Here is a 26,237-nt window from a genome sequence, read left to right on the forward strand (position 1 = left end):
AAAGCTGAAGTTGTAAGGAGTCTGCAGACATTCGAATGGTGTCTCTACATCAGAAGAGGCTTGGCAGAAAATGCTCTGTCGTCAGTTATATGAAATGGGGCCAAATGTGTACTGTCACTAAACATGATCATATTTATTTTACAGTTGTAAGAGAGGTGAAATCATATAGTAGGTCGTTTATAATTTCATTGTTGATTCCCCTACTTTTGTCGAATAGGAAAACAATCATACCGGTAGATAATATTTTCATACGTGACTATTCCACACAATGTATAATTATGTTTACCAGAAAAGTGAGTTCCAGACCGTTCAGAAACTATGCAGCAATACTAGTTATTGCTTATGGCCATCTCATGAAAACTAATGACTTTTGAGTATGTCTATTTAGGCGGAAATCTACATTTTGCCATGAAGTTCAAGAGGTCTTAAGAGGGGTAGAGAGTGAATGCTAAGGCCCCTTTAGGTGTACAAAAAAAAGATGTAAAAAGGATTTGATAAAATATTGAATTTGGCCTTTACTATTATAGCCCATGGAAACACATTGAATAACACATTCATAAATGGTTAAAACCAAAACAGAAAAATGAATAAATCATAAAGGAATAAGGTTTTGAAGTGTCTGTTCTATATCTAGGAGACATAAGAAAGCTCAGGAAAATATATTTTTTTTGGCACGAAAACACCATACTTCCATTCATTCGTAATTGTGCATCCAGATGAGTCCTGTGACACTTGTGGGGGCTGTAGAGCAAAACCACCGTGATCGTGAGAGTCACCCCTCTAGTTTGTAGCCCAAACGGTTTGGACACTACAGACAAAAGCTGACGTTACAAACAGAAGTAAACTGACACATTTTGCTGGGGATTTTTGTATTATGTTACTCAGGTTGACGCACGCACGGGTGCGTCAATAAGAGTCTTAAGGATTAAATGGAATACACCGTTTTTAATAACGTTTTTTAAGAACCTGTAAGAAAGCTGAAAGACCAACAACCTAAATGGAAAGCCAAAGCAAATTCAAAGTTAAGCACCAGGCCTATGAAGAGATGATGAGTGAGTAACTCTGCATGTCGTTCTGTTTGAAACTCTATTTGCTTACCCAGCATCAGTATGTCTCCTGAAGATACAGTATTATGCATGCATATACATCCACCCTGTAAACACTGCATCAAATATGCATGCAGAAACATATCATGTGCACTCCAGCTACAGTACGTCCCTGGAAGCCTTTGCATACTGTATGTGTGTGTGTATGCAAATGCATTCTAATGAGGGGTGAAGGTGGTGGAACACATTAAGACAGCAAAGATTTTCAGAAGTAATTAGATTGCCAGAAGAAGGATTTTAGAAATGGTGGAACTTCACTTACTATAAACATGGTTTGCTTTGCAAGAACTTATTCTAAGGGCTGGATTCAATCAGTATTGTCGAAGTATTGTGGAAGATCCGTGCAAAAATATTAAGGACATTTCCGATGAGCCGACATGTATAGCTATTACCATGAATGCAGTCTCCGTGACCGCGAGAACATTGCCTTTCATTTTCAATCGCGGTATAAATGTCCTTCAGCGCTACGGACTGAAAAGAGCCTTAACTGTGGATTCTAAAATCAACAGCTATTGCTAAAAACTTTAAATATTCACCATCTAACTCTGTACGCAGAGTTGATGAAAGTCAATCTGTAAAATAATGAGAAAACATTAATTTATTTTCTCCAAATCCCATTTATCTGGAGTTTTGGATCAGGGTAGGCTACCATAACCCAAGTGGCAAATATTGACTAAAAATCAATTAACAGTTCATCTCTGCTTCTGAGATAAAGAGGGGGCCTTCCAGTAACACTATGGTATCAATTTACATGTATTTTTTCAATAATGTAATACATATCCTACAAATGAACATTGGCTTTAGGTAGAGAATTACAATATTAGCATTCTCTCTACACTTCACAATTATGGACATTACCTTTTTCAATTTAGCATAGATTTTTGCAAATGTACGTATTTTTCTATAAAAAAAGTGGGTTGGAGATCATGACTTTCTAAAGTATAACAACAAGAGAAGAAAACCTTACAATTTCATGCATACAGATAGGTTTTAATGCTTCAAAAGACATACAAGAGTGGGTGGCCACAGTAAACTTGAATTTATTGACAAAAACACCATCTCCTATCCTCTCTTACACAGGTTTGACAAGACCGTAAAAACAAATGAATGAACAGACAAATGTAAAACAAAAAAAACAAAAACAAAAAACTATTGACTGCTGGTTCTGAAAATTTACAAAATTGTTTTGTCTTTGTATTGAGAGCAAAAATTGTAAATTTGGCATGATTTATCGAAATTAAAATTTTAAAACGATTATCAATAAGTGTATTCAGCTATTTTAACAGAAATGTTTCAAGTCACATATCTAGAAGGTAAAAACGGTCAAACTTAACAAAAATCAAGCTACTTTTGCAGGACAGTAAAAAGTGATGATGTTGTAGTGGTAAAAAGCAGGCAGAGTGCATAGTTTGTACAAAGGGGATAACTAGGGGCTAAAGGAAGTAAACCAACAGGTAAATACAAAACAAGCTTTTCATCTGGCTTTTCTTCCTTTAAACTGGCTAATCTGATGAACAATAAACTACTTTTGTCCTTTTTTATTAATTCATAATTTTTTATTTTTAGATGTGTTTCTTTTATATATTATACATCTGATTCTAATCATCATTTGAAAATTATGTCACATTTTTAAAACAATAGTGGATTTCAAACTATGTAATCGATTCTTGGCCCTCTAGAAACTTAAAGCTATGTATAAACAAAACCTTTGGTAAGAGAGTTGAGGATTTCAGGTACCAAACCAGTCACCTCCACCCCACCCCTGAAAAAGGAAAGCATGGAAAAGCCTGACGAAGTGGAAAAAGATGATCCATTACACATAACACCAATCACTGAGATCCATCCACAAAATGCACCAAGTCTTGGAACCATGATATGGAAACATTGCAGTATCGCTTCTACTTTCTTTCCTTTTTAAAGACATCTAAGAAAGTTAGATAAATTAGACCCACATTTGGCATTCGAGTACAATCTTATTTCAATTAACACATTCTAAGTAAATTGCAGTATGATCAGACACGGGTAGAGTAGTTACTAAGTGGGCCTTGGAAGCAGAGAAGTACATCAAATAATATACTGCATTGATCTATGAATGAATATGAAGCAAACTGGCATGCATTAAAACACCCCTGGACATAAATAAGAATGCAGTGAAGATGTTATTTGGCCAGAGGTAATGGCTAAGAGGGTCAGAGGCAGAAAGGGTAGTCATGGTGACAGGTTAACATCACCAACATCCGATGACTGTACTTTCAAAATAACAAACTAGAAAATATCATAGCACCACAGAGAGAAAATAGCACCTAAGTCTTGATTTCCTGTGCTTCATTGAAATGTGACATGTCACGTTGCATATATAGGTTGATAGGTCAGAGATAGTGAAGTATTGGGTGAAAAATGATGTAAAAAAGACGGTTGATTAAGTTAATAAAATCTCCAAATGCCACCAAAATAGGCACTTCGTTCAGGACGACACAAGGAGAGGAGGAATGTTTTTGTGTATTTTTTTTTCTTGACACATTTTGTTTTCTACAAATCAACTCTCATATAGTAATGCAGAGTTTTTTTTTCTCCAACTTTTATTTTCATTCGGTTCTTAAATTACAATTAGGTGTGCTTCACAACCAGCAACAAGACAAGCATTCCTCATCTATTCTCCAATTTACACATTCAATTCCTCACTTCAGTATCTGCAAATTTGATGTATTCCAATAACCATCATCTCCTAAAAGGTCACATGCACGTTTTGAAGCCAGAGTCAATCAACATTACCTGGAAAAATATACAGAAAGTAAGTACTTACAAACATAAAAAAAATATTTATATATATTTATATATATAAGCTCCATTTAGAAGAACGGCGAGACAATTATGCACAAAACAAAGCTTTTTAGAAATGAATGAATGAGCGAATGAATGAACCAATTAATAAAATATTCAAAGCGGGAGATAAGAGGGAGATTTAAAAAATAATAAAAACAGAGATCAAAACAAAACAATGAAGCAAACTGCTGAATGGGATGGAGTCCATGGCAATCTTCTGAACCCAGTGGAATTCCAGGTAAAGGTTTGCCTCGGGTGCGTTGGACAGGCAGACTGGATCTACATCAAGTGCACTGGGAGCGGGTGGAGGTTTCGGGTCAGAGATACGGGTCAGGGGTGAAGATAGGGGTCGGTAGTATCTAATTTATCCAGTTTCAAAACTTGCATGTGATAGAGAAGGCACACTGAGGTTGCAAGGTTGCTCTTTCTTTTAATTATTTCTCACGAAATCCTACAGAAATGTATTCTAGTATTCTCATCTTGAATTTTTGTATTTTATTCATACTTGTTGCTATTGAACACAGAATGTTTTACACAAATAAAAATTGTCCTATTCATTTCATGTGTTTTGTTTTTGACAAAACAAATATGCTGTTTATTTTCTCCATTTTGTTCAGTAAACAGTCTTAGCCGATGAAACAGACAGGACCCACTTCGAATCCAAACTTCTGCGTGGCTCCGCCGAAATCATTGAACATTATGTCAACAAAAGGCACCTGTTCCACCTTTGGTGTGTTGATCTCAAGTACTGTCTTTTCATAGCCCTTTTTCAACTGGAAAACAGAGAGAGGGACATTGTGAGAAAGTGCTTCGGTGCTAAGAACATCTCACCCACACATATCCTTACCCTTACACACACCCCCAAGACACACACAAACTTCTAGCCACTCACCGCACAGCCGTCCACCACGGCTCTGATGTAGGGGTTATTGTCGTAGGACATCTCCTCATCATTGGACCCCAGGAAGCGGATGGCCTTGTCGTACGAGTCCCCATCCTGGTCGTGCCAGGCCACCGATTGGTAGCAGTTGTAGGTCAGGTTCTGGCGGGCGGCTGCGCTAAGCAGCCGCAGGAAAGTCATCTGGACCACGCCTATGGGGTTGCCCTCAGCGTCCACGTAGGAGAGCTACAGATGGAGGGAGAGGGGATAAAGGGTCTAGGCCAGAACAGACACTGGGGACTAATACAGACACTATACATACATACTATTGGTGCTTGTGTGCATCTGAAATGGCACCCTATTCCCTAAATAGTGCATTACTTTTGAGCAGTGAGCTGATCCAAAGTAGTGCATTATTTATGGAATAGGGTGCCATTTCAGACACAATGTTGCTTTACTGTATATTCTCTAACAAGAACACTGAAGTCTACACATCACTGTTCTCATGTACTGTGAGGTGTCTCGTTTGGGTTTATTTTTTATCAGTGAAATCTAATTTTCGACAGCTACTGCAAAAGTGTCTTAAAAAGAAATGGATACATAACCCTTGCACTTGTCTTTTCCTACTAGCACTGACATTGTACTTGCTTGGACTGTGATATGTGGTTGTCTCACCTAGCTATCTTAAGATGAATGCACTAACTGTAAGTTGCTCTGGATAAGAGCGTTTGCCAAATGTAAAATGAGTGTCGTCGTCATCGTTTGCAGACAGCAGCCTTTAACAACTGCAGGTGTCTGCAGCAGCCCTTTGTTGGTGACACAACGTCACTCAAACAGGTCAACATTCCTTGCATCTCCGATGCTACCCGCTGGTCTAACAGAATTGTGGATGTCAATTAGATCGCGACGCGCATTCGTCCCATATTTCACTGCTGCTCGGGGAGAGAGGGGGGGGGGGGTTATGGTTAAGGAGATCAACAACGTCCGGCGCGTCTCCAGAAAGCATGTTACGCTTCATTACCCATAATTCACAGTGGCGCTACAGGAGTAGGACATCGTCTCAATTCCTCAGACGACATAATCAGGTGTGGGGGGTATATATATCAAAGGTTGGTATCCCAGTTACTTCCTTTAGAGTGAACTATAAGGGCCATCGTCACCCACTTTTGGGAGGGATGGAGAGGGTTGCTGTATTATGGGCTCTGTCTGACTGTCTGGGGCTCTAGGAGTAAGCTCGTGTCATGTGAAACAGCAAGGCAGACAGGGGTTCCAACATGAGCTCTAATCCACAGGCTCTGGGGCCTTAGATACGGACTGACTTATTCTCTGCTGAAAGATTACAATGGTTCTGTAGGAATAGCAGTCGACAAGCAATGAACAAGTGACGATAACTCTCAATCGAGAAGCCCCTGTATCCGCAATTAAACATTTGAGCTTTTATTAAGGAAATGGACATTCTCTGTTTTTGAAACCAGCTCATTAGGAAATATAAAACATTATGCACAAACATAATTGTCTTAATGAAATGAATAATGCTTTAGTTAAATCGGTTGTTGTGAAATGTAGAGTTTGCCTAATTCGCCTTGTTTATGGGAATACTAAACACATGTAGTTTGGCTCTAGTGGTTACTAATAGCGACTGATGATCTGTCAGGTAACACGTGGTAACATCAGTCTTTGGTGTGATGCCACTGAACTATTACGGTGGAGATCCGTTTCCATACCAACCAGCAGTGTTCCACCATCAGTTCCACAGGGTTCTCTTCTTCTTTCAGACAAACAGGACTGACTGAGACCAAGAGCCAAGCGCATGCAACGCCCATGTCATGCAGTAGGAGAAGGGAGCCACTGATGTGTGTGTTTTGTGTGTGTGTGTATAAATATTCTCACACAAATACAAACTGGACAACAATGGACATTACAAATTACCATGCGAAGGAAGTAATCAAATCCTATGTACATGTTGTATACTGAATAAAAATATAAACGCAACATGTAAAGTGTTGGTCCCATGTTTCATGAGCTGAAATAAACAATCCCAGAAATGTTCCATATGAACAAAACACTTATTTCTCTCACATTTTGTGTACAAATTTGTTTACATCCCTTTTAGGGATCATTTCTCCTTTGGCAAGATAATCCATCCACTTGACGGGGGTGGTATATCAAGAAGCTGAATAAACAGCATGATCACTGGGTGGGCTCCCGAGTGGCACAGCGGTTTAAGGCACTGCATCTCAGTACTACGAGATGTGACTACAGACCCTGGTTCCAGACTGTATCACAACCGGCTGTGATTGGGAGTCCCATAGGGTGACGCACAATTGGCCCAGTGTCATCCAGGTTTGGCCAGGGTAGACTGTCTTTGTAAATAAGAATTTGTTCTTAATTGGCTCGCCTAGTTAAATAAAGGTCAAATTACACAGGTGCAACTTGTGCTGGCTTCTTCACCTGCAGGATCATCTGAGACCAGCCACCCGGACAGCTGATGAAACTGAGGAGTATTTATGTCTGTAATGAAGCCTTTTTCTGTGGGGGAAAACTAATTCTGATTGGCTAGGCCTGGCTCTCCAGTGGGTGGAGGGCGTAGGCCCACCCATGGCTCCGCCACTGCCCAGTCATGTGAAATCCATCGATTAGGGCCTCATTTATTTATGACTAATTTCCTTATATGAACTGTAACTCAGTAAAATCTTTGAAATTGATGCATATTGCGTTTATATATATGTTCAAGTACTCACAAGGTGGCCATATAGGGAGTTTGGATGATAACTATGTCCATTATGTCTAGTATGAGTGTCTGTTCATCAGTGGCTCCTAAAGGGAGTAGTACCCCTCACCTTTGTGAGTGTCCAAGTACTCAGAGAGGATCTCGGTAGGTCCTCCCCTGCTCCTGTCTGCCCCCCCCCCCGCAGAATCAGCGTGTAGAACCTGCGCTACATCGCCATGGAAACATTACCTCTTCACCACAGCCGCAAGTCAAAAGTGGCAGAGTACCCAAAAGCCCCTGGGAGAGTGACTGAGTGACTGACCTTTGTTCACCTGTTCACATTGAATCTGTGTTGTTGCCTACCGTAATCCTGATGTGAGAGTGAATGAGGAAGTGAATGAGGAAGTGAGTGTGTGAAAGGAGTGTAGCAGGAACAAAATGGTTTCCAATCACTCTCCTGTGAGTAGCTTTCACTATAGATGCATACCTATTTATGAATAGGTATGTATATATAGAGTATGCATCTGAGTCAACTGGAAAATGCAGAGGTCAATAGGAGTAGTTGTTGTTACTGTGTTTAAATGTAAAACGTGTGTCTAACTGGGAGACTGTCAAGGCACTCAGTCACTTCTAGGTGACGCTCTCCAACTTCAGAGGTAGTCAGGTTGAGTGGATGCATTTACAGTCATATCTTTCCATGGCAACAGTCAACGACTTTTTGTACTACACTTACCTTTTTCTATTGACGTTTCTATTGACGTTTCTACCAGTTGCCATGGTAAAGAATGTCTGTGTGTGTGTCTGCTCCACCAACTCTGTCTCCCTCTATTCTGGGAGGAGCCTTCACCTACAGCTGTGTCTTACTGAAGGTGAGCTGAGCTTGATCATGCTGAACCATGCAGAGCAGTGTCGCCACAACCACAAGCCAGAGTGCCAGTCAGAGACGAGTACCAACCAGTACAGGATCCATGCAGAACCAGTACTGACCAGTACCAGAACCAGAACCTAGAACCATGCAGGGCCCTTAGGCCCTCAGAGACCCAGCAAGGAGTCACTCTTGCTGGGCCTCCAGAGACCTGCGGGCGTGCCACTTACCATGGAACCTCGCTTGTAGCGACTATACCAAGAGCCTGGGGAGTCTTTGGGCCATTTTGCCATTTTGCTCTGTAAAATATGAGATGAGCTGTTCAGGAAAAAGGGAAGGGGACGGGGGGAAGGGGGGCGTCAGGGGGGCTTACCAGTTTACCACGTTTGAATTCACTGAACCAGGAGCCAGGGATCTCCTTTACCCAGGATGTGAGCCTAGTCTGGGGTACGGAGGGAGCGAAACAGGGGGGAAGAGGAGGAGGAGGAGAAAAAATGAAGGTTAAAAGAAAGAAAAACAGTAAGAACAGCCTCCTGAAAAAAAGAAATCCTTCATCCCTCATTCGTCCCCTCCACCCCTCCCTCGTTTCCTTGGCTCTCCGTAGCGTCTGCCAGACCTGCAGAAGTATCGGGTGACACCGAACAGCCCAGAACAGTGTAAAAGACCTGAGGCTTAGTAAAAGCCATTATGGCATTTTGTATAAACATTGTCTGGCAGCTAATTACTGATAATATATTAATGAGTACACAGTGATTAGTTAGGAGACATTGGCTGCATCTCAAATGACACCCTATTCCCTTTATAGTGCATTACCAGGTTAGTGCATTACCAGGGTAGTGCACTATCAAGGCAATAAAGGTGCCATTTCGGATGCAGTCGTTAGCCTCCAAGGGAAAGCCTTACAGATGCCCCATTTTCCCTTCTGCTAAGTGTTTTGCTCTACAACCATACAGAAGTGACTATACTTTATGGTTTAAGCTTCTGCTGTATGATGAGACAAGTAGGTGGCTTGTTTTTATGGTTTTCATTTAAAGCCAGTTAAGCTTGCACTGTAGAGCCAACAATAAGTCACCTTTCAATTTAAAAGCTGTAAAACGTCTAGAATTATTATTATTTTTAAAAATTCTGTTCAGCTTTTGGTTCTTTATAACCACCAATAATTATCTTTGTTTTTTCCCCATTAAGATCTGTATCAGACTAAATGGCCAGTAGTACTCCAGTGTGATGGACTTATTCAAACAACAATCATTTGAATATTATGGCTAGCTCAGTAATGAGCTAGATGAGTCTGATGCAGGGTTTATACAAGGCTTGTCATCAACGCCTTAATGTGTTCATGAATGTTCAGCTGGAGATCAATTAACGCTGGGAGACAGCATACATTAAACACACACCATGCTGTTTTGAAAGGCACCTTCAATTCGGCGCGGGCACCAGAGGACGGCACACTGGGGGAGAGAACTGATACCCTCTACTTCTAAAACGGAAACCGTCAATGGTGTCACAATTTGCGTGCGAGAGTAGAGCTTGAATTCACATACACTGCATAGCGTATGTCAACTTAATTGTCATGATATTCCATAATAAACAGTTGTATTTGTTATCTTCGCTATGTAGACCTTGTGAATCATTGTTCTGTTCCTTTTGACTCACCTCATATGTCCTACGGGAGCCACCGTAGCTGCCTCCTGTTATGTTGGCTCACGAATGTGAGGGGAGTCGTAGCTAATACACCCTAGCAGTTTATAAAGAATTCAGCTGGTCTCGTTCTCTCTTGAACGGAGTTTGTCGAGTTCCCCAGCCGTAGCATGCCTAGGCTATATGCCTGTGCTCTAAATCAACAAAGGTAGGGATAATGTTATTGTTTTCAAATACGTAGGCCAATTATTGGCACTGGCAGTTAAACTTATCAACACTAAATAGGCCATTAACTATATGAATATATATATATATTTAAACTCAGCAAAAAAAGTAACGTCCTCTCAGCAAACTTAACATGTGTAAATATTTGTATGAACATAACAAGATTCAACAACAGACATAAACTGAACAAGTTCCACAGACATGTGACTAACATAAATTGAATAATGTGTCCCTGAACAAGAGTAATAGTCCGTATCTGGTGTGGCCACCAGCTGCATTAAGTACTGTTGTGCATCTCCTCCTCATGGACTGCACCAGATTTGCCAGTTCTTGCTGTGAGATGTTACCCCACTCTTCCACCAAGGCACCTGCAAGTTCCCAGACATTTCTGGGGGGAATGGCCCTAGCCCTCACCCTCCGATCCAACAGGTCCCAGACGTGCTCAATGGGATTGAGATCCGGGCTCTTCGATGGCCATGGCAGAACACTGACATTCCTGTCTTGCAAGGAAATCAGTCACAGAACAAGCAGTATGGCTGGTGGCATTGTCATGCTGGAGGGTCATGTCAGGATGCGCCTGCAGGAAGGGTACCACCTGAGGGAGGAGGATGTCTTCCTTGTTACGCACAGCGTTGAGATTGCCTGCAATGACAACAAGCTCAGTCCGATGGTGATGTGACACAAAGACCATGATGGACCCTCCACCTCCAAATAGATCCCTCACCAGTGTACAGGCCTCAGTGTAACGCTCATTCCTTCGACGATAAATGCGAATCCGACCATCACCCCTGGTGAGACAATATCGTGACTTGCACTTTTTGCCAGTCCTGTCTGGTCCAGCGACGGTGGGTTTGTGCCCATAGGCGACGTTGTTTCCAGTGATGTCTGGTGAGGACCTGCCTTACAACAGGCCTACAAGCCCTCAGTCCAGCCTCTCTCAAGACTATTGCGGACAGTCTGAGCACTAATGGAGGGATTGTGCGTTCCTGGTGTAACTCGGGCAGTTGTTGTTGCCATCCTGTACCTGTCCTGCAGGTGTGATGTTCGGATGTATCAATCCTGTGCATGTGTTGTTGCACTTGGTCTACCACTGCGAGGACGATCAGCTGTCCATCATGTCTCCCTGTAGTGCGGTCTTAGGCGTCTCAGAGTACGGACATTGCAATTTATGCTCTGTCCACATCTGCAGTCCTGATGCCTCCTTGCAGCATGCCTAAGGCACATTCACGCAGATGAGCAGGGATCATCTTTCTTTTGGTGTTGTTCGGTGTCAGTAGAAAGGCCTCTTTAGTGTCCTAAGTTTTCATAACTGTGACCTTAATTGCCTACCGTCTGTAAGCTGTTAGTGTCACCGTTCCACAGGTGCATGTTCATTAATTGTTTATGGGAAACAGTGTTTAAACCCTGTACAATGAAGATCTGTGAAGTTATTTGGAATTTTACAAATTATCTTTGAATGACAGGGTCCTGAAAAAGGGCCGTTACTTTTTTTGCTGAGTTATATATATATATATATATATATGTGTGTGTGTGTCACAATTCCAGACATAACAATTCAGAAAGTTTATTTTCTGGCTATTTATCCGCTCACTTTACCAGCATTGCTTCGCGTAGACGCAAGGAAAATAGACTTGCTTTCAAATTTGAAGTGCATTTTCTCTTATTCACTACAGTGCATTCAAATTCCAGCGTGTCCACGCTTGTTCACGCAAAAAAACAAAAAAAAATTAACTTTGATTTGAGATTTCCCCCTCTGCTATCCTATCTATCTATCTATCTATCTAGGGATATAGTGTCTCAGGCGAGCAGTGAAGGAGAGAGAGACGGTGTGTGTGTGCATGCGCAGGTGCCCACATGTGTGTATGTCAATGTCAGGGCCTCTGCTCATATGTCCTCTCTCTCTCTCTCCACTCTACACCAACGAAACCATCCCACTGGCCCATCGCTCTCCCTGGCTATCAAAAGGCAGGTTCATTATTCTGAACTTATGCAAACTCCTGCTCCTCTGTGCCTCAGCGTGCCAGGAAAATTGTTAACATGTCCTGTAGCAGGAAGCCATTACAGATCTCCCTGACCTGTCACTGACAAACTTTCCTGTGTTTTACTTCTCCGCTCCTCCTCATATCTCATCTCCTCTCCTGTTCTCCATGCATAATAATCCAGCAGAATCCTCTCTGGGTGCCTGTAACCTGCCTTAACCTATTACAAGAGTTTGGGCCAGGCGCAACACTAAGCTACTGACACTTAACTAGAGGATGGCATGGCAAAACGGATGTGTTTATACACCGGTGTCTGATGGTGCGTGCATGTGTGTGAATTGTTCACTCTCCGTTGACAGTGAGTGACTGCCCCAAATATATTCATTGAACTCATGACGTCAGCAGTGTGCAACACCAAGCATCTTACGTGGGAGTGACTGCCCCCTAGGGGCTTGGAGGATCCTCTTGATATTACACCCATGCCAGTAAGATAATGATGAAACATGATGTGTGTAGGCACAGGAGGAGGTGTTATATGATTATGCAGTACTGTCAAAAAAGAGGTATATATGATTTATATGCAAGGTAGTTTGCCTGGGCTCTGGGAAGAAGAACAATTACATTCACATCATACACATCTACATTGTAGATACAACACAAATTAAACACACTATTTCAATCAACCAGAAATATCATCATGCCAGCTTTTATTTGTATTTTTTTTACCCCTTTTTCTCCACAATTCCGTGGTATCCAATTGGTAGTTACAGTCTTGTCTCATCGCTGCAACTCCCGTACTGACTCGGGAGAGGCGAAGGTCGAGAGCCGTGCGTCCTCCAAAACCCAACCCAGCCAAGGCGCACCGCTTCTTGACACAATGCCCACTTAACCCGGAAACCAGCCGCACCAATGTGTCAGAGGAAACGTACACCTGGCGACCGTGTCAACAAGCACTGCGCCCGGCCCGCCACAGGAGTCGCTAGTGCGCGATGGGACAAGAACATCCCTGCCGGCTAAACCCTCCCCTAACCCGGCCGACACTGGGCCAATTGTGCGCTGCCCCGTGGGTCTCCCAGTCGCGGCAGGCTGCAACAGAGCCTGGACTTGAACCAGGATCTCTAGTGACACAGCTAGCACTGCACCACTCAGGAGGCCATCATTCCTGCTTTTAATAATGTGTATTTCCCTCATATCAACTAAAACCTTTAAAATGTGTAAGCATTCATTTTAAGCATGTTCTCCCATTGAATTTCTATTACTGGCTCTCAAAATGTGACCATTTGACCAGTTCTGTATGTAAAAGCACCATGACTTACCCCTTCAGACTTCTTGTCAGGGTAGATGCAGCTCTCTCCTCCTGCTGTGAAATTACAGTGGACCTTGAACGAGTCCCTCGAGCAACCCTGGTTGGGGTCGATCCAGTATTCACCTGAAAACGACCAAAAATAGGGAGTGGGAGGGGTGAGGGAGAAAAAGGCAAAGAGGGAAGGCGAGGGGGGAAAGGATGGAACCTTAACAATTAGAAACGTTTTCATCAGAGGTCATTCAATGTTTAAATGAGCATGATTTAGCCTTCAAGAGAGGGCATACTCTTTAGCCCACTTACACTGCGACGACAGGAAATATCATCAAAGAAATTCTTAATGGCTAATCCTATTTCTCTATCCCACTTAAGTCCACTATAATGACACTTGACCCTTGGCATTGACATCCTACACACTTGTCTAAGATAGATGCTTGACAACGTGCTCTGGGCGTCTTTTTCATACAAAGTCGGATTACTCCTGGGCTATATCACCCAAAGACTTATTAACGTCATGCATTAACAGAACACAATCAGAGCACGTCAGATTTGGAATTTCAGATTTTCCATGCCCACCATCGGGGAAGTCGGGGTGGCAGAGTTGCAGGTCCTTGCAGGTGCGGGCAGGGTTGCTCTGCGTTCCCAGCGGGTGCTTCATCTGCTCGATCTCCAGCTTGAGGGAGTTGAGGGATCCGAAGATCTCCTCCATGCCGTCGTCGTAGTCCTTGTAGTTGGCATCGGCGTTGGCCTCGTCCATCATCTGGCTGGCGTCTATGTTCCTGCGGCTCCTCTTGGAATTCGACTGCATGGGCAGTGGGTGGATGACATCACCGGGAGGACCCTGTGGAGGTGGAGAAGGAGAGAGGGGGGGAGAGGAGGAGGGAAGGAGGTGACAAGAGTGGAAGAAGAGAGTGGTTTTAAGTGGGAGCATACTATTGTATTCTATTCTAAACCGTCATATAGCAAAGTTCAGTTTACTCAATGAAGAATTGTGCATATAGTTTCCGTAAAGTAACACATACAACATATGGAACTATAAAACAACAATATGTAATGACGTCACACAATCGTGGCGACAACTTACAGGAGGCCCTGGTTGTCCAGGAACACCAGTCTCTCCCTTGGGACCAGTTTGACCCTGAGGAAGACAGAGCACAACACAGCGTCATACACACAGCCTCTATGTATAGGAGGACATGGCTAAGACGGGACAGTGTGACATGGTTTAGAGAGGGACATGGTGGTTGGTTGGGGACACTTACCGATGATCCCTTAGCTCCTTTAGGTCCAGGAGGACCAGGTAATCCTGGGGGTCCCAGGGGGCCAAGAGGACCTGAGGGGCCAGCAATTCCCTGGAGAGAGAGGGAGGAAAGTGAGGAAGGAGAGAGGGTGAAAAAAAAGTATCCTTATTGTCATTATTTTGTGATCAAACATTTTACGGTACTGTTTAATGACTTGATATGATCCACTATATGCCTGACCAAACTAAAACATGCAACTATTAGGTTAACTAATGTCAGGCTGAGTTGGAGCCTTGCTATAACGTTTTGTACGTGAGTATCCTTCTTGTTCAAATATTACATGTTATTTGAGTTGGGGGTGTTCTCACATTGTCGCCTTTGGGTCCTGATGTTCCCTGGGGGCCTGGCAGACCTCTGTCACCCTTTTCTCCCTGCTCACCTGGGGGCCCGATCAAACCGATAAGACCAGGATGGCCCTGAGGAGAGTGTCAAAAACATACGGATCAACAAATGTACTTCAATAGTCAATCAAACATCGAATTACTCATGTCTGTCTCTCTGCCAACCTTATATCATCAGTGTGATGACTCACTGCTCTGGAGCTGATACCAGATAAACAATCAATAGGTTTGAACACAGAGCAGTCAGTCATCATTAACGTGAATGTGTAAGGTATGCATTATACAGCATCTATATCGACACGTTTCACTTGTATCCCTGTGGGCTATTAGACATCAACCTCATTAACAGTGGAAGATCAATCCCATATGTGATATTCAGCCATGCATGCAACAGGTATTGACGTCAATATGTCACTGTAATATGCATAGTGTACAACATGTGGTCAATAATGTGTTGAAAGAGGGGGCTCACCTTTTCACCCTTAATACCAGAGTCTCCCTTCAAACCGGGTAATCCTGGAGGACCCTGCGAGGGAGAGAGTAGTAGAGAGAGAGAGAGAGAGATGGAAATATAATGGGAGAGGGGTAGAGAGGGACGGAAGGAAGGAAGAAGAGTAGAGACGGAGGACAGATAATATTACATGTCTGGCCCAATAAGACAAGGTACTGTGAATCCTGTGACATCAAGCAACCCAGGGTCAAGGGTGAGAGGTTAGGCTGTCCTCACCATAGGTCCAGGGGGTCCGTCAGGGCCTGAAGAACCCGGAAGACCTTGTTCCCCCTGCAAACATTCAGAGAGTCAAAGCTTTAACCCACTGACCTTCACATACAATATTGGTATTATGACCTCATGCCTATAGCGTGTGCTTTTTTTTTTAGCAATAGCTTTTGTAGATCAGTCACTATGCTAATCACTAGATCAGTCACTATGCTAATCTATGTGTGTTATGGACATCCACAGTTGCTGCCCCTAGTAACTGTAATGGCTATGACGCAAATAAGTAAAAATATGAAATAATGCTGTACTCACAACTGGGCCAGGGATACCTCTGAGACCTTCCGAACCTTGCTTGCCAGGTGCTCCCTGAGGACCAACTGGGCCTGTCTTTCCCTGTGGGCCCTCCAGACCAGACTCTCCCTTGGCTCCCTTCTCTCCTTGTCTGCCCTCGGGTCCGACTGTTCCATGGGGGCCTCTCTTTCCTGGTGGGCCAGAAGGACCAGACTCTCCGGTGGGTCCAGGGGAACCCTAGGAGGTGAGAAAGGATAAGGTTCACATTACGGGATGAGAGCAAAAAAAGTCACTGGAGAAACTTCAGATATGAGACACGTTCGAGTTTGTTAATGCCCGTTTTGTCGTTAGGACGGGTGTAGTAATGCGCTAGGCGAGACTCACAGGTTGACCAGCCTCTCCGTCGTCTCCCTTGTCACCAGGAGGACCGTCTAAACCCTGGGAGGAGGAGAAAAAGAAGTTGCGTAACGTTGGACGGATAGAGCACAGTTTGGGATTTTTTTTATTTTATTTCAATTGGTACCAAAGCGTTACGGGAACTGGAGGTCAAAACAATGTCATTGTAACATTTCAGTGACTTACAGCCTGTCCGATCTCGCCAGGGGGACCAGGATCACCAGGGAAACCACTTGGACCCTGGAAATGAAATCAGACAAAATGCTCAGTATCCAGAGTGACTCTAGGGCTAATTTATTAACACATAAAGGGAATCCCTCTTACCTTGCCTCCCACTGACAACTCATCACAAATCCAGAACACCCATTGGGGGAATACATTCGCATGGCAGTAATGGGACTCAACTGCAATACGGGTAACATGCGACTCTACAGAGACGTGTAACCAGGACTTACAGGACTTCCTTTAGGACCGTCGTCTCCAGGAGGACCTTTAGGGCCGGGGGGTCCAGCAGAGCCAGCAGGACCGCCCTCTCCCTTCTCTCCTCGCTCTCCCCTTGGGCCCTGTGACAGGTGGGGCAGTGTGTCAACAAGTGTGTTAACTGTTTTTTTTTACTAGTGTGTCACCAGTGTTAGCGTGTCAATAATGTGTTTATGTCAATGCACAGTAGGGGTGTGCTTATCACACTCCATGTGGTTGGCGGGCTTTCTTTTCATAATGGTTTTAATTCAAATTGAATTGATTCAGCTACGGTTACGCTAATGGTGAAGTTGTCATTTCAGAACTGTGTATCGAATTGTGTCATTGTTTCAGTAGCAGAGGAATAGTCTCATTTTATCTGTTGTAATACATGAATGAATCGGGCCATTATTGCGTATGCAGCAGTGTAATTCTTTCTCTTCTGTGGAGAGGCAGTTGTAGTGTAGTGCAGTGCTGCGGTGAGAGTGTCGTTCTGTTGAATGATGATGGTAGTGTGCAGGTTCTTTCGGGTTCTCTTACAGGTCCGCCAAGTTCTCCCTGAAGACCAGGCTCTCCGTTTTCACCTGAATCACCCTGAGAGACGGAAAGAGAGAGACAGAGAGAGAGAGAGGGAGAGAGAGAACACAAGAAAATAAAAACAATTCAGTTCAGTGAACCAAAACGACTCAAAAAAGTCATATTTACTGACGTCCTTGGTCACCCCCAATTGGGGATAGAAATAATAATAATAATATATCCCATTTAGCAGACTCTTTTGTCCAAAGCGACTTACAAGTCGGCTGGGGCCACTACTTTTACATATGGGTGGCCCCAGCGGGAATCGAACCCACGACGCTTGGCGTTGCAAGCGCCATGCTCTACCGACTGAGCCACACAGGACCCGAAAGAGATGACACCAGAGGTTTCAATCCATCACAGCCAGTCAGAGCTGGGCCAGGAGCGGGCGAACTTTGGGTCCTCCTTGGTCTCCATGCATCCTCAACTCTCCCTCCCTCCCTGCCTGTCTTATTGGGTAAAAGGCCCAGGCTTCAGGCCCTATCATTATTCAATGTCACATAAGCCCCGTCGTCACTGTCCCCATCGGGATATAAACGTTGCCAGCACACGTGTTCCTAGAGACAATGTTTACGTAACCCTGGTCTGCGGGATGGGGAAACCAGAGACAGAGCAAAGTGCCTGTCTTGGTCTATTTGGATCAAATGTCACAGAGCCAAGCCAAGCTGTGCCTAGTGTACAACAATATACCTATTCTCTCCCTCCTCCACAGACCTAGCTCTGTATGGTCATACCCACCCATTCGTAATCTAAATAAATAAGCATCTCGCCTCTTTCCCAAAGAGTTCTTGTTTCTGTCAGGATATCCACTCCCAGGCAGCAGAGAGAGAGCAGATAGAGAGACCTGTTTAAAGGCAGGAGAGATTCTCTCCTAAGCAATTTCTAAAGATTTTATACAGCCCTGTGTATCTGGCTCTCTGGGAAGCCTGACTCCACATAGGGATTCTATCCAAAATTGCACCTTATTCCCCATAGTGTGAGAGAGAGAGATGGGGGCAATATAGAGGGATAGATAGAGAGAGAAAAGAAGACTAAAAGACAACCACTATGATCCGTAACACACCAAACTGCTGTTAGCAGGCCTGGCCGAACCCCTGCAATAAAAGCTGCCAGAACAGCGCAGATCAGATCAGCCAGAGAAAGGATTGCGATTGCGGTGAGCTAAGGTTTTGTTTGAGGAAGGTGTGGATGTGTGCTCCCAGGGGGAAGGTCATCCCGTCGACTGGACCAGAAAAAAACAATTCACGCCACTGTCGTAGTGCAGAGAGCTTGCAGACCGGACGGTAACCCCCCCCCCGAAGGCAAGCCTAACGCCAAGGCTTATTTTCGACGAGGTGTTTTTAATAATGCACTCAGCAGCACAGCGTCTTAGGTACAGTAGCTTGGAGAATTTATTCACACTTCTACTCTCTCCAGCGATAATACTGCTGAGGATGACTACCATTAGGCTGTGTGTGTGTGTGTGTGTGTGTGTGTGTGTGTGTGTGTGTGTGTGTGTGTGTGTGTATTATGTTAAGGGTTAGGGGCTACGGTTAGTTTTAGGATTAGGAGCTTGGGTTAAGTTTAGGTTTTTGGGTTAAGGTTAGAGTAAGGGTATGGGTTAGGAAAAATTGGATTTTGAATGGGACTGAATTGTGTGTCCCACAAGGTTAGCTGTACAAGATTATGTGTGTGTGTGTGTGTGTGTGTGTGTGTGTGTGTGTGTGTGTGTGTGTGTGTGTGTGTGTGTGTGTGTGTGTGTGTGTGTGTGTGTGTGTGTGTGTGTGTGTGCGTGTGTTGCTCGCTTTCACTTGAGAATGAAAATGAGCCTTTCCCATTTAAAAAAAAGTGCTTTAAAACAGCCGCATCAACTATTAATGATGACGGAAGCTTTGCAAAGGTGAATGAGTGGTGATCTGAATTACAATATAGGTTGTACTGAAACTCAAACGGACAATTGTTGGACCTCTTGCACAGTCAGCATATCTGTGTCCTGTTGATACTTTAAACCAGAGTTACACACGGATAGACGAGACACTTTTTGTCTCTTGAGTTCAGCAACATGGTAAATAGATCTTGCCATCCACTCTGGACTGATGTAAACCTTGGGCATTTTCTCTGCAGGAACAGATACGTAAAAACTACGCATCCCAATACTGTCCGAGTCCTCTGTTATGTATGTATATCTCAAAGAGCCATGGTGAATGCCCTATGCTCCCAAAGGGGTCAAGAGGTCTAAGCCAAGTGGTAGGAAGCCACACTTCCTGATTTGGCATCATTTTAGATTTGGCTCTTAGATTTGGTTCATTAATAAATGCTAGCGGCCATGACTGAATTCAGGCGTGAGTTGGTTTCGGGGTGGGGTTTTATTTGGGTGTCTCTTGTCTGCGTTAGCAGGTTTGTAAGTGTTATCCAAATGATTTTGCCAATTAGCTTCAGCCGGCTGGTGTGCGAACATGGCAAAGTTGGTCTGACTTTGAATAGCCTAGCTCTGGGTATAGTTAGGGACTGTCAATAAATTACACAATGTAAATGGGACAATATTTGAATGTTGCACATCTGTTAAGTGTCTCATTAAATGCTTTCAATATTTGTAAATGCATTTCTACAATTTATAGTTGGTTTGAGGTTTTTAAGTCATTTAAATTCAGAGCTATTGACCTTTTCAAAATATTTTCCCATGTACATTATGTAATTTACTGATGGTGCCAAACTAGTCCCATAGGAGTATCTAACGTCAAATCGAATTGACCATGGGCATTATGATCAGGTCACGTGCAGGTGCGCTCTGATTACTTGGGTGTTCCCAGCTGTGGGCATGTGGGCAGGATTAAAATAAAACCAACCCACGGAAAACTGTTACTGTACCCTTCATTGTGTGAAATATTTTTTTTTCTTCATATAATCTCGCAAATCTCCGTTTTGGATGAGACTGACTGTATGACCAAAATGATCATATTCACGCTTTGTAGTACATTTTGAAACTAGAATGAAAGTTTCTGACTCATATCGATGCCACATAGGTTATTTTTAAAGTTGATTTCTAAGCGCAATCGCTCTTTAAGTCTACTATGAAAGGGTTGTACATTGAGGTGAAGTGTATTAACAGGGGGACCTTACCTTCACTCCAACAGCACCAGGGTTTCCAATACCACCAGGGGGTCCCTGAGGGCCATCAGCTCCTGGGGGTCCGGAGGGGCCTCTGGGGCCAGGGGGACCGGGAGGACCCTAGAAGGGAAGGAGAGAAGGAGTGATGAGTCATCACACCCACATCGGAATAAAATATGATCATATATATAGTCATCTGACAGTGCTAAATTCATTGTGTACAATCCATACAATTACGCTCAATATCGGTACATTAGTATTCCGTTCTATTTCATTCAACTCTATAGGTATATTGTACGAGGATATTAGGAAATCTTACCATCTGACCAACATCTCCGGTTTCTCCCTTCTCGCCACCGGGACCAGGCAATCCCTGCAATCAGACAAGACAATGGCATCAGTCACAATCACAACAACAGAGCCCTATGGGCTGTGGTCCAAAATCAGTGCACTAAATAGGGAATAGGGTGCCATTTGGGACACATCCAGAGACTGTCTCTGGTTCTGGCGGTGGTTCTGACCTGCAGTCCCACTGGGCCTGGGGGTCCGTTGAATCCTCTGGCTCCTTCATCTCCCTTCTGGCCGAACAGACCCTGCTGACCTCTAGGACCGGGCTCTCCATCAGCTCCCTACACACCCGAGAGAGAGAGAGAGAGAGAGGAAAAGGAGAGGAGGAGCGGAGAGAGGGAGAAATAGAGAAATAAAGAGAGAGATAGGGGGGTTGAGCGTTTGAGCAAGGGCGAGAGAGGGGGTCAGTATAGGGGAAAGAGAAGGAGCATGGGGGCTAAACGTCAGCATATACTGTAGGCCAGAAGACAGTGGCAGGAAGTGACATCATATATACAATGGTCGCCTCCAGATCTAATAAACTGGGGGGGGGGTTCAGCTGGATACTTACAGCAGGACCAGGCGCTCCGACTGGGCCTTGGGGACCAGTAGGACCAGGTGGACCATGTTCACCTTTGTCTCCTTTGCTTCCCTTCTGGCCTGGCTCTCCAATCTCTCCCTGGTGATAGAAACAAACGCGATAACGCCAGTCAACAGAATCCCGTTGCGTAACCACACTTCCATCCTGTTGAGTTTGTGTGTTCATCTAAATCAGAGGAGGCTGGTGGGACACGCTATAGGTGGGTGGGCTCGTTGTAAATACCGGAATGGAATCAATGGAACGGTATCAAACACATTAAGAGTCTGGAAACAACATTTTTGACTCTGTTCCATTCATTCCATTCCAGCCATTACAATGAGCCCATCCTCCTATAGCTCCTCCCACCAGCCTCCTCTGATCTAAATTAAGATGTGTGTGTGACTGTCTGCTTGGCAGTGATATAAGACAGGTCTCAGGGCTTTTAATATGTCCTTGTCAACTTCAAATATAATTCGCTGACACACTGTCATAACCAAGAGTCACATCCTAGAACGGGTTTGTTGTCTCTCTGTGACAAGTCACTAGCAGCCTGTCACGGATCCCATTCACACCTTCTTTGCAATGCATTTCAACAGTGAAAAGTGAAAATGACACCAGCACATCACACCGTTAGGCATATTCAAATGCATTCACATTCTTTGAGTGTTTGAAATGATGGGAAAACACTGAATCAGACTTTCCCTCAGCCCAGAGGATAGCTGGTCACGTGGTTATTGCTTCTGAAATCAAAATACAAATATATTCTCCTTTACTTCTGTTAATAAAGGCTGTGGAGTTCTCCTCTCCGTTCCTTGTAATGAGACTGTGGATGTTAGTGAGATCTTTGTGTGTGTGTGTGTGTGTGTCTCCCTATCGTAAAGTCAAATACCTCAGTCCTCCAAGGATAAGAGATTCAATTATAGCTGATCTTCACACAAATGTTTATCTCGCTATCTCTGTCTCAGTGTGTCTCAGTGTGTCTCAGTGTGTCGGGGAGTTGTTCCTCCCGTCTGTGAGTCTGCATACTAATACTAGCAGGCCATCTGAAAAATACAAAATTGAGCGACTTAACGGGTTCAGCCTTCTGTCAGCATTAAAGACTTACAGACCTGTAAGCCAGGGAAAACTGCCTGTCAACACCACTAAGGAAAGGGTCGGAATATGGAAGCCCAGACACGTTCTGACTTTGATCTAAATCATCACGTCGAGTGTGTTTTGATCACTTTTATATACATTCAGTCGCACACCCACACCCACCCACCCACTACTCTTCCCTCAGTGAGCCAGCCCACCTTGTCTCCATCCTCTCCTGGGGCTCCAAGAGGTCCAGCGGGGCCAGGCAGACCCACCGGTCCCTGGATACCATCTCTACCAGCGGGGCCTTGTGGTCCTTTCTCTCCCTATAACACATTTGTACAGCATATTACATTCCATTCAATTTCAGTCATGTACCAGATATTCTCATCTGGAGAGACTCAATGTACTGCAGGGTTGGGATCCATTCCATTTTTATTCGGTCAATTCAGAAAGTAAAATGTTTACTTCCTGAATTGATTGAATTAGAAAGGAATTGACGCGAACAACTGCCGCACTGTACAACAGATCAATTCAAACGAGGAGGCTAAGACAGCCCTGGGATATACCGTAGCTGAGAGAAATACGTTTGTTTCCCAAACAACACGCTTTATGTTTAAACTAGCGACGTGGCCAGGAACCAGGCTGAACTGAACTGGGTCTTACCGGTCCACCCTTCTCTCCTGCGGGTCCTGGGGGTCCTTGAGGTCCTGGTCGTCCGGGGAGTCCGGTGGGTCCGGCTGTGCCAGCAGGACCACGCTCACCAGGGGAACCCTAGAACACAGGGAGAGACACGGTCACTGCAGCTCGCTACTTGTACTACCTGAAACCAGAGCCATACATTTACAGAGTTGGGCAACTTTAAGAATTTCAAACATTGTTCTTATTCGAGACATTTAGTTACATAGCCTTGTTTAAATATCCTCCCCATGTGATGGTAATGGGGCGTTAACATGGCTGCCATGGAATTTTGTAGTGTCATGTAAATGTTACATAATGCTCATTCTAGACATTATATTCCCCATCTAAATACATGGCTCTGCCTTTATTGAACTAAATTGGCACTACCTTGATACCTCTACACTTTCTGTAAATCCAGGGCGTACTAGTCTACATCAGGTACTGTCACGCCCTGATCTGTTTCACCTGTCCTTGTGACTGCCTCCACCCCCCTCCAGGTGTCACTTATTTCCCCCAGTGTATTTATCCCTGTGTTTCCTGTCTCTCTGTGCCAGTTCGCCTTGTATGTTTCCAAGTCAACCAGAGGTTTTTCCCCATTCTCCTGCTTTTTGCATTCTCCTTTTTCTAGTCCTCCCAGTTTTAACCCTTGCCTGTTTCTGGACTTTGAACCTGCCTGACCTGACCTGTCTGCCACTCTGCACCTCCTGGACTCTGATCTGGTTTTGACCTTTTTGCCTGTCCACGACCATTCTCTTGCCTACCCCCTTTGGATGAATAAATATTGTAAGACTCCAACCATCTGCCTCCTGTGTGTCTGCAATTGGGTCTCGCCTTGTGCCTTTGACATGTACATGCAACGTGTTTAGAGTAGAACCTGAACGTCACGCAACTCTACTAAGTAGGTGGAAGCCTGTGCTGCGTGACTAATTAACAAACGATGAGTATCACTGACACATGACGTGCAGCATCTTAATGCAACTGATGCGCTCAGCTGTAAACCGTATTCCCACAGTAAGTGTGTATATACGAAATAAAGAGAGAAAAAATAGGGAAAAAAGAAAAGGAGATAACGACGTAGAGAGAAATATTGATGGCGAGTGTGAGTGACGGAAGTACGGGAAGTGAAAGTTGAAGAGAGGATGTTGGTGGATGTGTGTACTCACAGCAGGTCCAGGCGGGCCGCCGGGGCCTTCATTCCCTTTCAGGCCGTGAGCCCCCTGTCGAGAGACAGAGAGACACAAACTTTTAGAGACACAAACTTTTAGAAGCACCATGCACCTCCGCCTTGGTTAACGCCGGGCAGACCCCCCCTCTATCTATCCCAGAATCCTGGTGTGGAAATCTCCTCAGGTTAACACAACAAAGGCAGTGTTGGGGGTGAGTTGATCTGAATCGTATTTATCCCCAATAGAGATAAGACAGAAATGATGTGAGGTGTGTGCTACTTACCACTGGTCCGGGTAGACCTCTCTCTCCTGGGAACCCTCTCAGACCAGGGGGACCGTCCTTACCAGCCGGGCCAGCGGGACCTGGGTCACCCTTAGCTCCCTCTTTGCCTGCAGATCCAGGAAGACCCTGCTCACCGGGTGGGCCTGGGGGTCCGGGGTGGCCACGTTCTCCCATTGGACCAGTCTCACCTGTGGGGCCCTGTGGATGGATAGAGAGAGAAAGAGAGAAGGAGAGAGAGAGAAACAGAGAGAAAGAGTGAGTGCGATTGTATGAATAAGACAACAAAGTGAAGCAGGGTGTCTGCACAGTATGAGCATAGGGTGACAGAGTGTGAGAGAGTGGGAGGAAGCCAACCCCCGGTATTCGCTCATCACTCCATGAAGGCGTCATCCATCTGCCAGAATAATAGCATCAATGCATGTAATGTTCTCAATTAGCATTAGGAGAGAAGTATTTGGGTGGAAATGGCTGTTGACTAAGCATGCATAATGAATGAACAGCCTAGTGCTAATATCTAAGAGGATAAACAACACTCTGACAGTCACCTATCTAACCAGATAAGGATAGGAGAAAATCCCTTCTGGGTGGACAACAAACACAGCTAAAACTCACTATGGCTGCCTTACGACAACTGCAAGTCACCCTTATCACACTCTTGTAACACCCCACACATCCTGCCCACCATCAGAAATAATCTTAGTAGCTCGGCCGAACACTTCCAGTCTCCATCCTCTCCCTGTAACCGGGGACTAATTCAGAGTGCAGACCGCGTTGACACGATGTGAGTCGCGCCGCGCTACTTATTAGCTCATCAGTCAACTACTACTCCGATACCAACATGCTCCGTGCCACGTCTACCTGTTGACGAGGCCAGGCCAGGCCACTGAAAGGTATTGTATTGGGTGTGTTTTTCCCCTCCCAGTACCACAGAGAGATATGATCCAGCGGGATATGTGTGTGTTAGTATTGTGGCGGAACTCACCTGAGGTCCGACCACTCCTGGGGGTCCAGGTGGGCCCGTCTTGCCTTGGAAACCCTGCGAGGAGAAGAGAGAATGAGAGCGGTATAAGAAGGATGTACGCGTAAGGTTCGGGAGAAGTGAAACTCTGGCCTGTGACGCTTCAACAGCAGCGTGTTCACTCACAGTCTCGCCTCTCTGTCCAGGGTGTCCAGGCAGACCATCTTTCCCGGCGGGGCCCTGAAAACACAGGAAGATAACCTCAGTAAAGCCACACATACGCACTAGTCCACCGTTAAAACACTATGTGTTGTGTTGTCATTTGTTTGGGGGGGGGGTCTTACGGGTGGGCCCTTTGGTCCGGGGAATCCTGTTGGCCCCTGAGGCCCTGGAAGACCCTGAAACACACAAGCAGACGATACAGTCAATCAATCAGTTATCAATCAATCAGTTATCGATAACCACTCAAT

At 44.6% G+C, this 26,237-nt stretch overlaps 1 protein-coding gene across 3 annotated transcripts in view; it reads right to left on the reverse strand.

Moving 5' to 3' along the window:
• Positions 1 to 2,130: 2,130 nt before the first annotated feature.
• LOC135544554 (collagen alpha-1(XI) chain-like) overlaps positions 2,131 to 26,237 on the reverse strand; it is a 126,674-nt gene continuing 102,567 nt past the window's right edge. For 2 of the 3 annotated variants that reach the window (XM_064972251.1, XM_064972250.1), the window contains 26 exons: positions 26,112 to 26,165; positions 25,954 to 26,007; positions 25,792 to 25,845; positions 24,810 to 25,007; positions 24,524 to 24,577; positions 23,346 to 23,453; positions 22,898 to 23,005; positions 21,597 to 21,704; positions 21,220 to 21,327; positions 21,018 to 21,071; positions 20,711 to 20,818; positions 17,576 to 17,629; positions 17,032 to 17,139; positions 16,763 to 16,816; positions 16,565 to 16,618; positions 16,202 to 16,417; positions 15,899 to 15,952; positions 15,644 to 15,697; positions 15,139 to 15,246; positions 14,792 to 14,881; positions 14,614 to 14,667; positions 14,106 to 14,370; positions 13,543 to 13,655; positions 8,758 to 8,826; positions 4,822 to 5,055; positions 2,131 to 4,702 (listed from right to left, as the gene is read on the reverse strand). In XM_064972251.1, coding sequence (XP_064828323.1) covers positions 4,556 to 4,702; positions 4,822 to 5,055; positions 8,758 to 8,826; positions 13,543 to 13,655; positions 14,106 to 14,370; positions 14,614 to 14,667; positions 14,792 to 14,881; positions 15,139 to 15,246; positions 15,644 to 15,697; positions 15,899 to 15,952; positions 16,202 to 16,417; positions 16,565 to 16,618; positions 16,763 to 16,816; positions 17,032 to 17,139; positions 17,576 to 17,629; positions 20,711 to 20,818; positions 21,018 to 21,071; positions 21,220 to 21,327; positions 21,597 to 21,704; positions 22,898 to 23,005; positions 23,346 to 23,453; positions 24,524 to 24,577; positions 24,810 to 25,007; positions 25,792 to 25,845; positions 25,954 to 26,007; positions 26,112 to 26,165 — 2,682 coding nt within the window. In that variant the 3' untranslated portion in view covers positions 2,131 to 4,555. Of the gene's footprint in view, positions 4,703 to 4,821; positions 5,056 to 8,614; positions 8,684 to 8,757; positions 8,827 to 13,542; positions 13,656 to 14,105; positions 14,371 to 14,613; positions 14,668 to 14,791; positions 14,882 to 15,138; positions 15,247 to 15,643; positions 15,698 to 15,898; positions 15,953 to 16,201; positions 16,418 to 16,564; positions 16,619 to 16,762; positions 16,817 to 17,031; positions 17,140 to 17,575; positions 17,630 to 20,710; positions 20,819 to 21,017; positions 21,072 to 21,219; positions 21,328 to 21,596; positions 21,705 to 22,897; positions 23,006 to 23,345; positions 23,454 to 24,523; positions 24,578 to 24,809; positions 25,008 to 25,791; positions 25,846 to 25,953; positions 26,008 to 26,111; positions 26,166 to 26,237 lie in introns of all 3 variants that reach the window. The other variant, XM_064972252.1, reaches the window with a different exon arrangement.

The sequence above is a fragment of the Oncorhynchus masou genome, chromosome 8 (assembly GCF_036934945.1).
Source record: "Oncorhynchus masou masou isolate Uvic2021 chromosome 8, UVic_Omas_1.1, whole genome shotgun sequence".
NCBI classification, from domain to species: domain Eukaryota; kingdom Metazoa; phylum Chordata; class Actinopteri; order Salmoniformes; family Salmonidae; genus Oncorhynchus; species Oncorhynchus masou.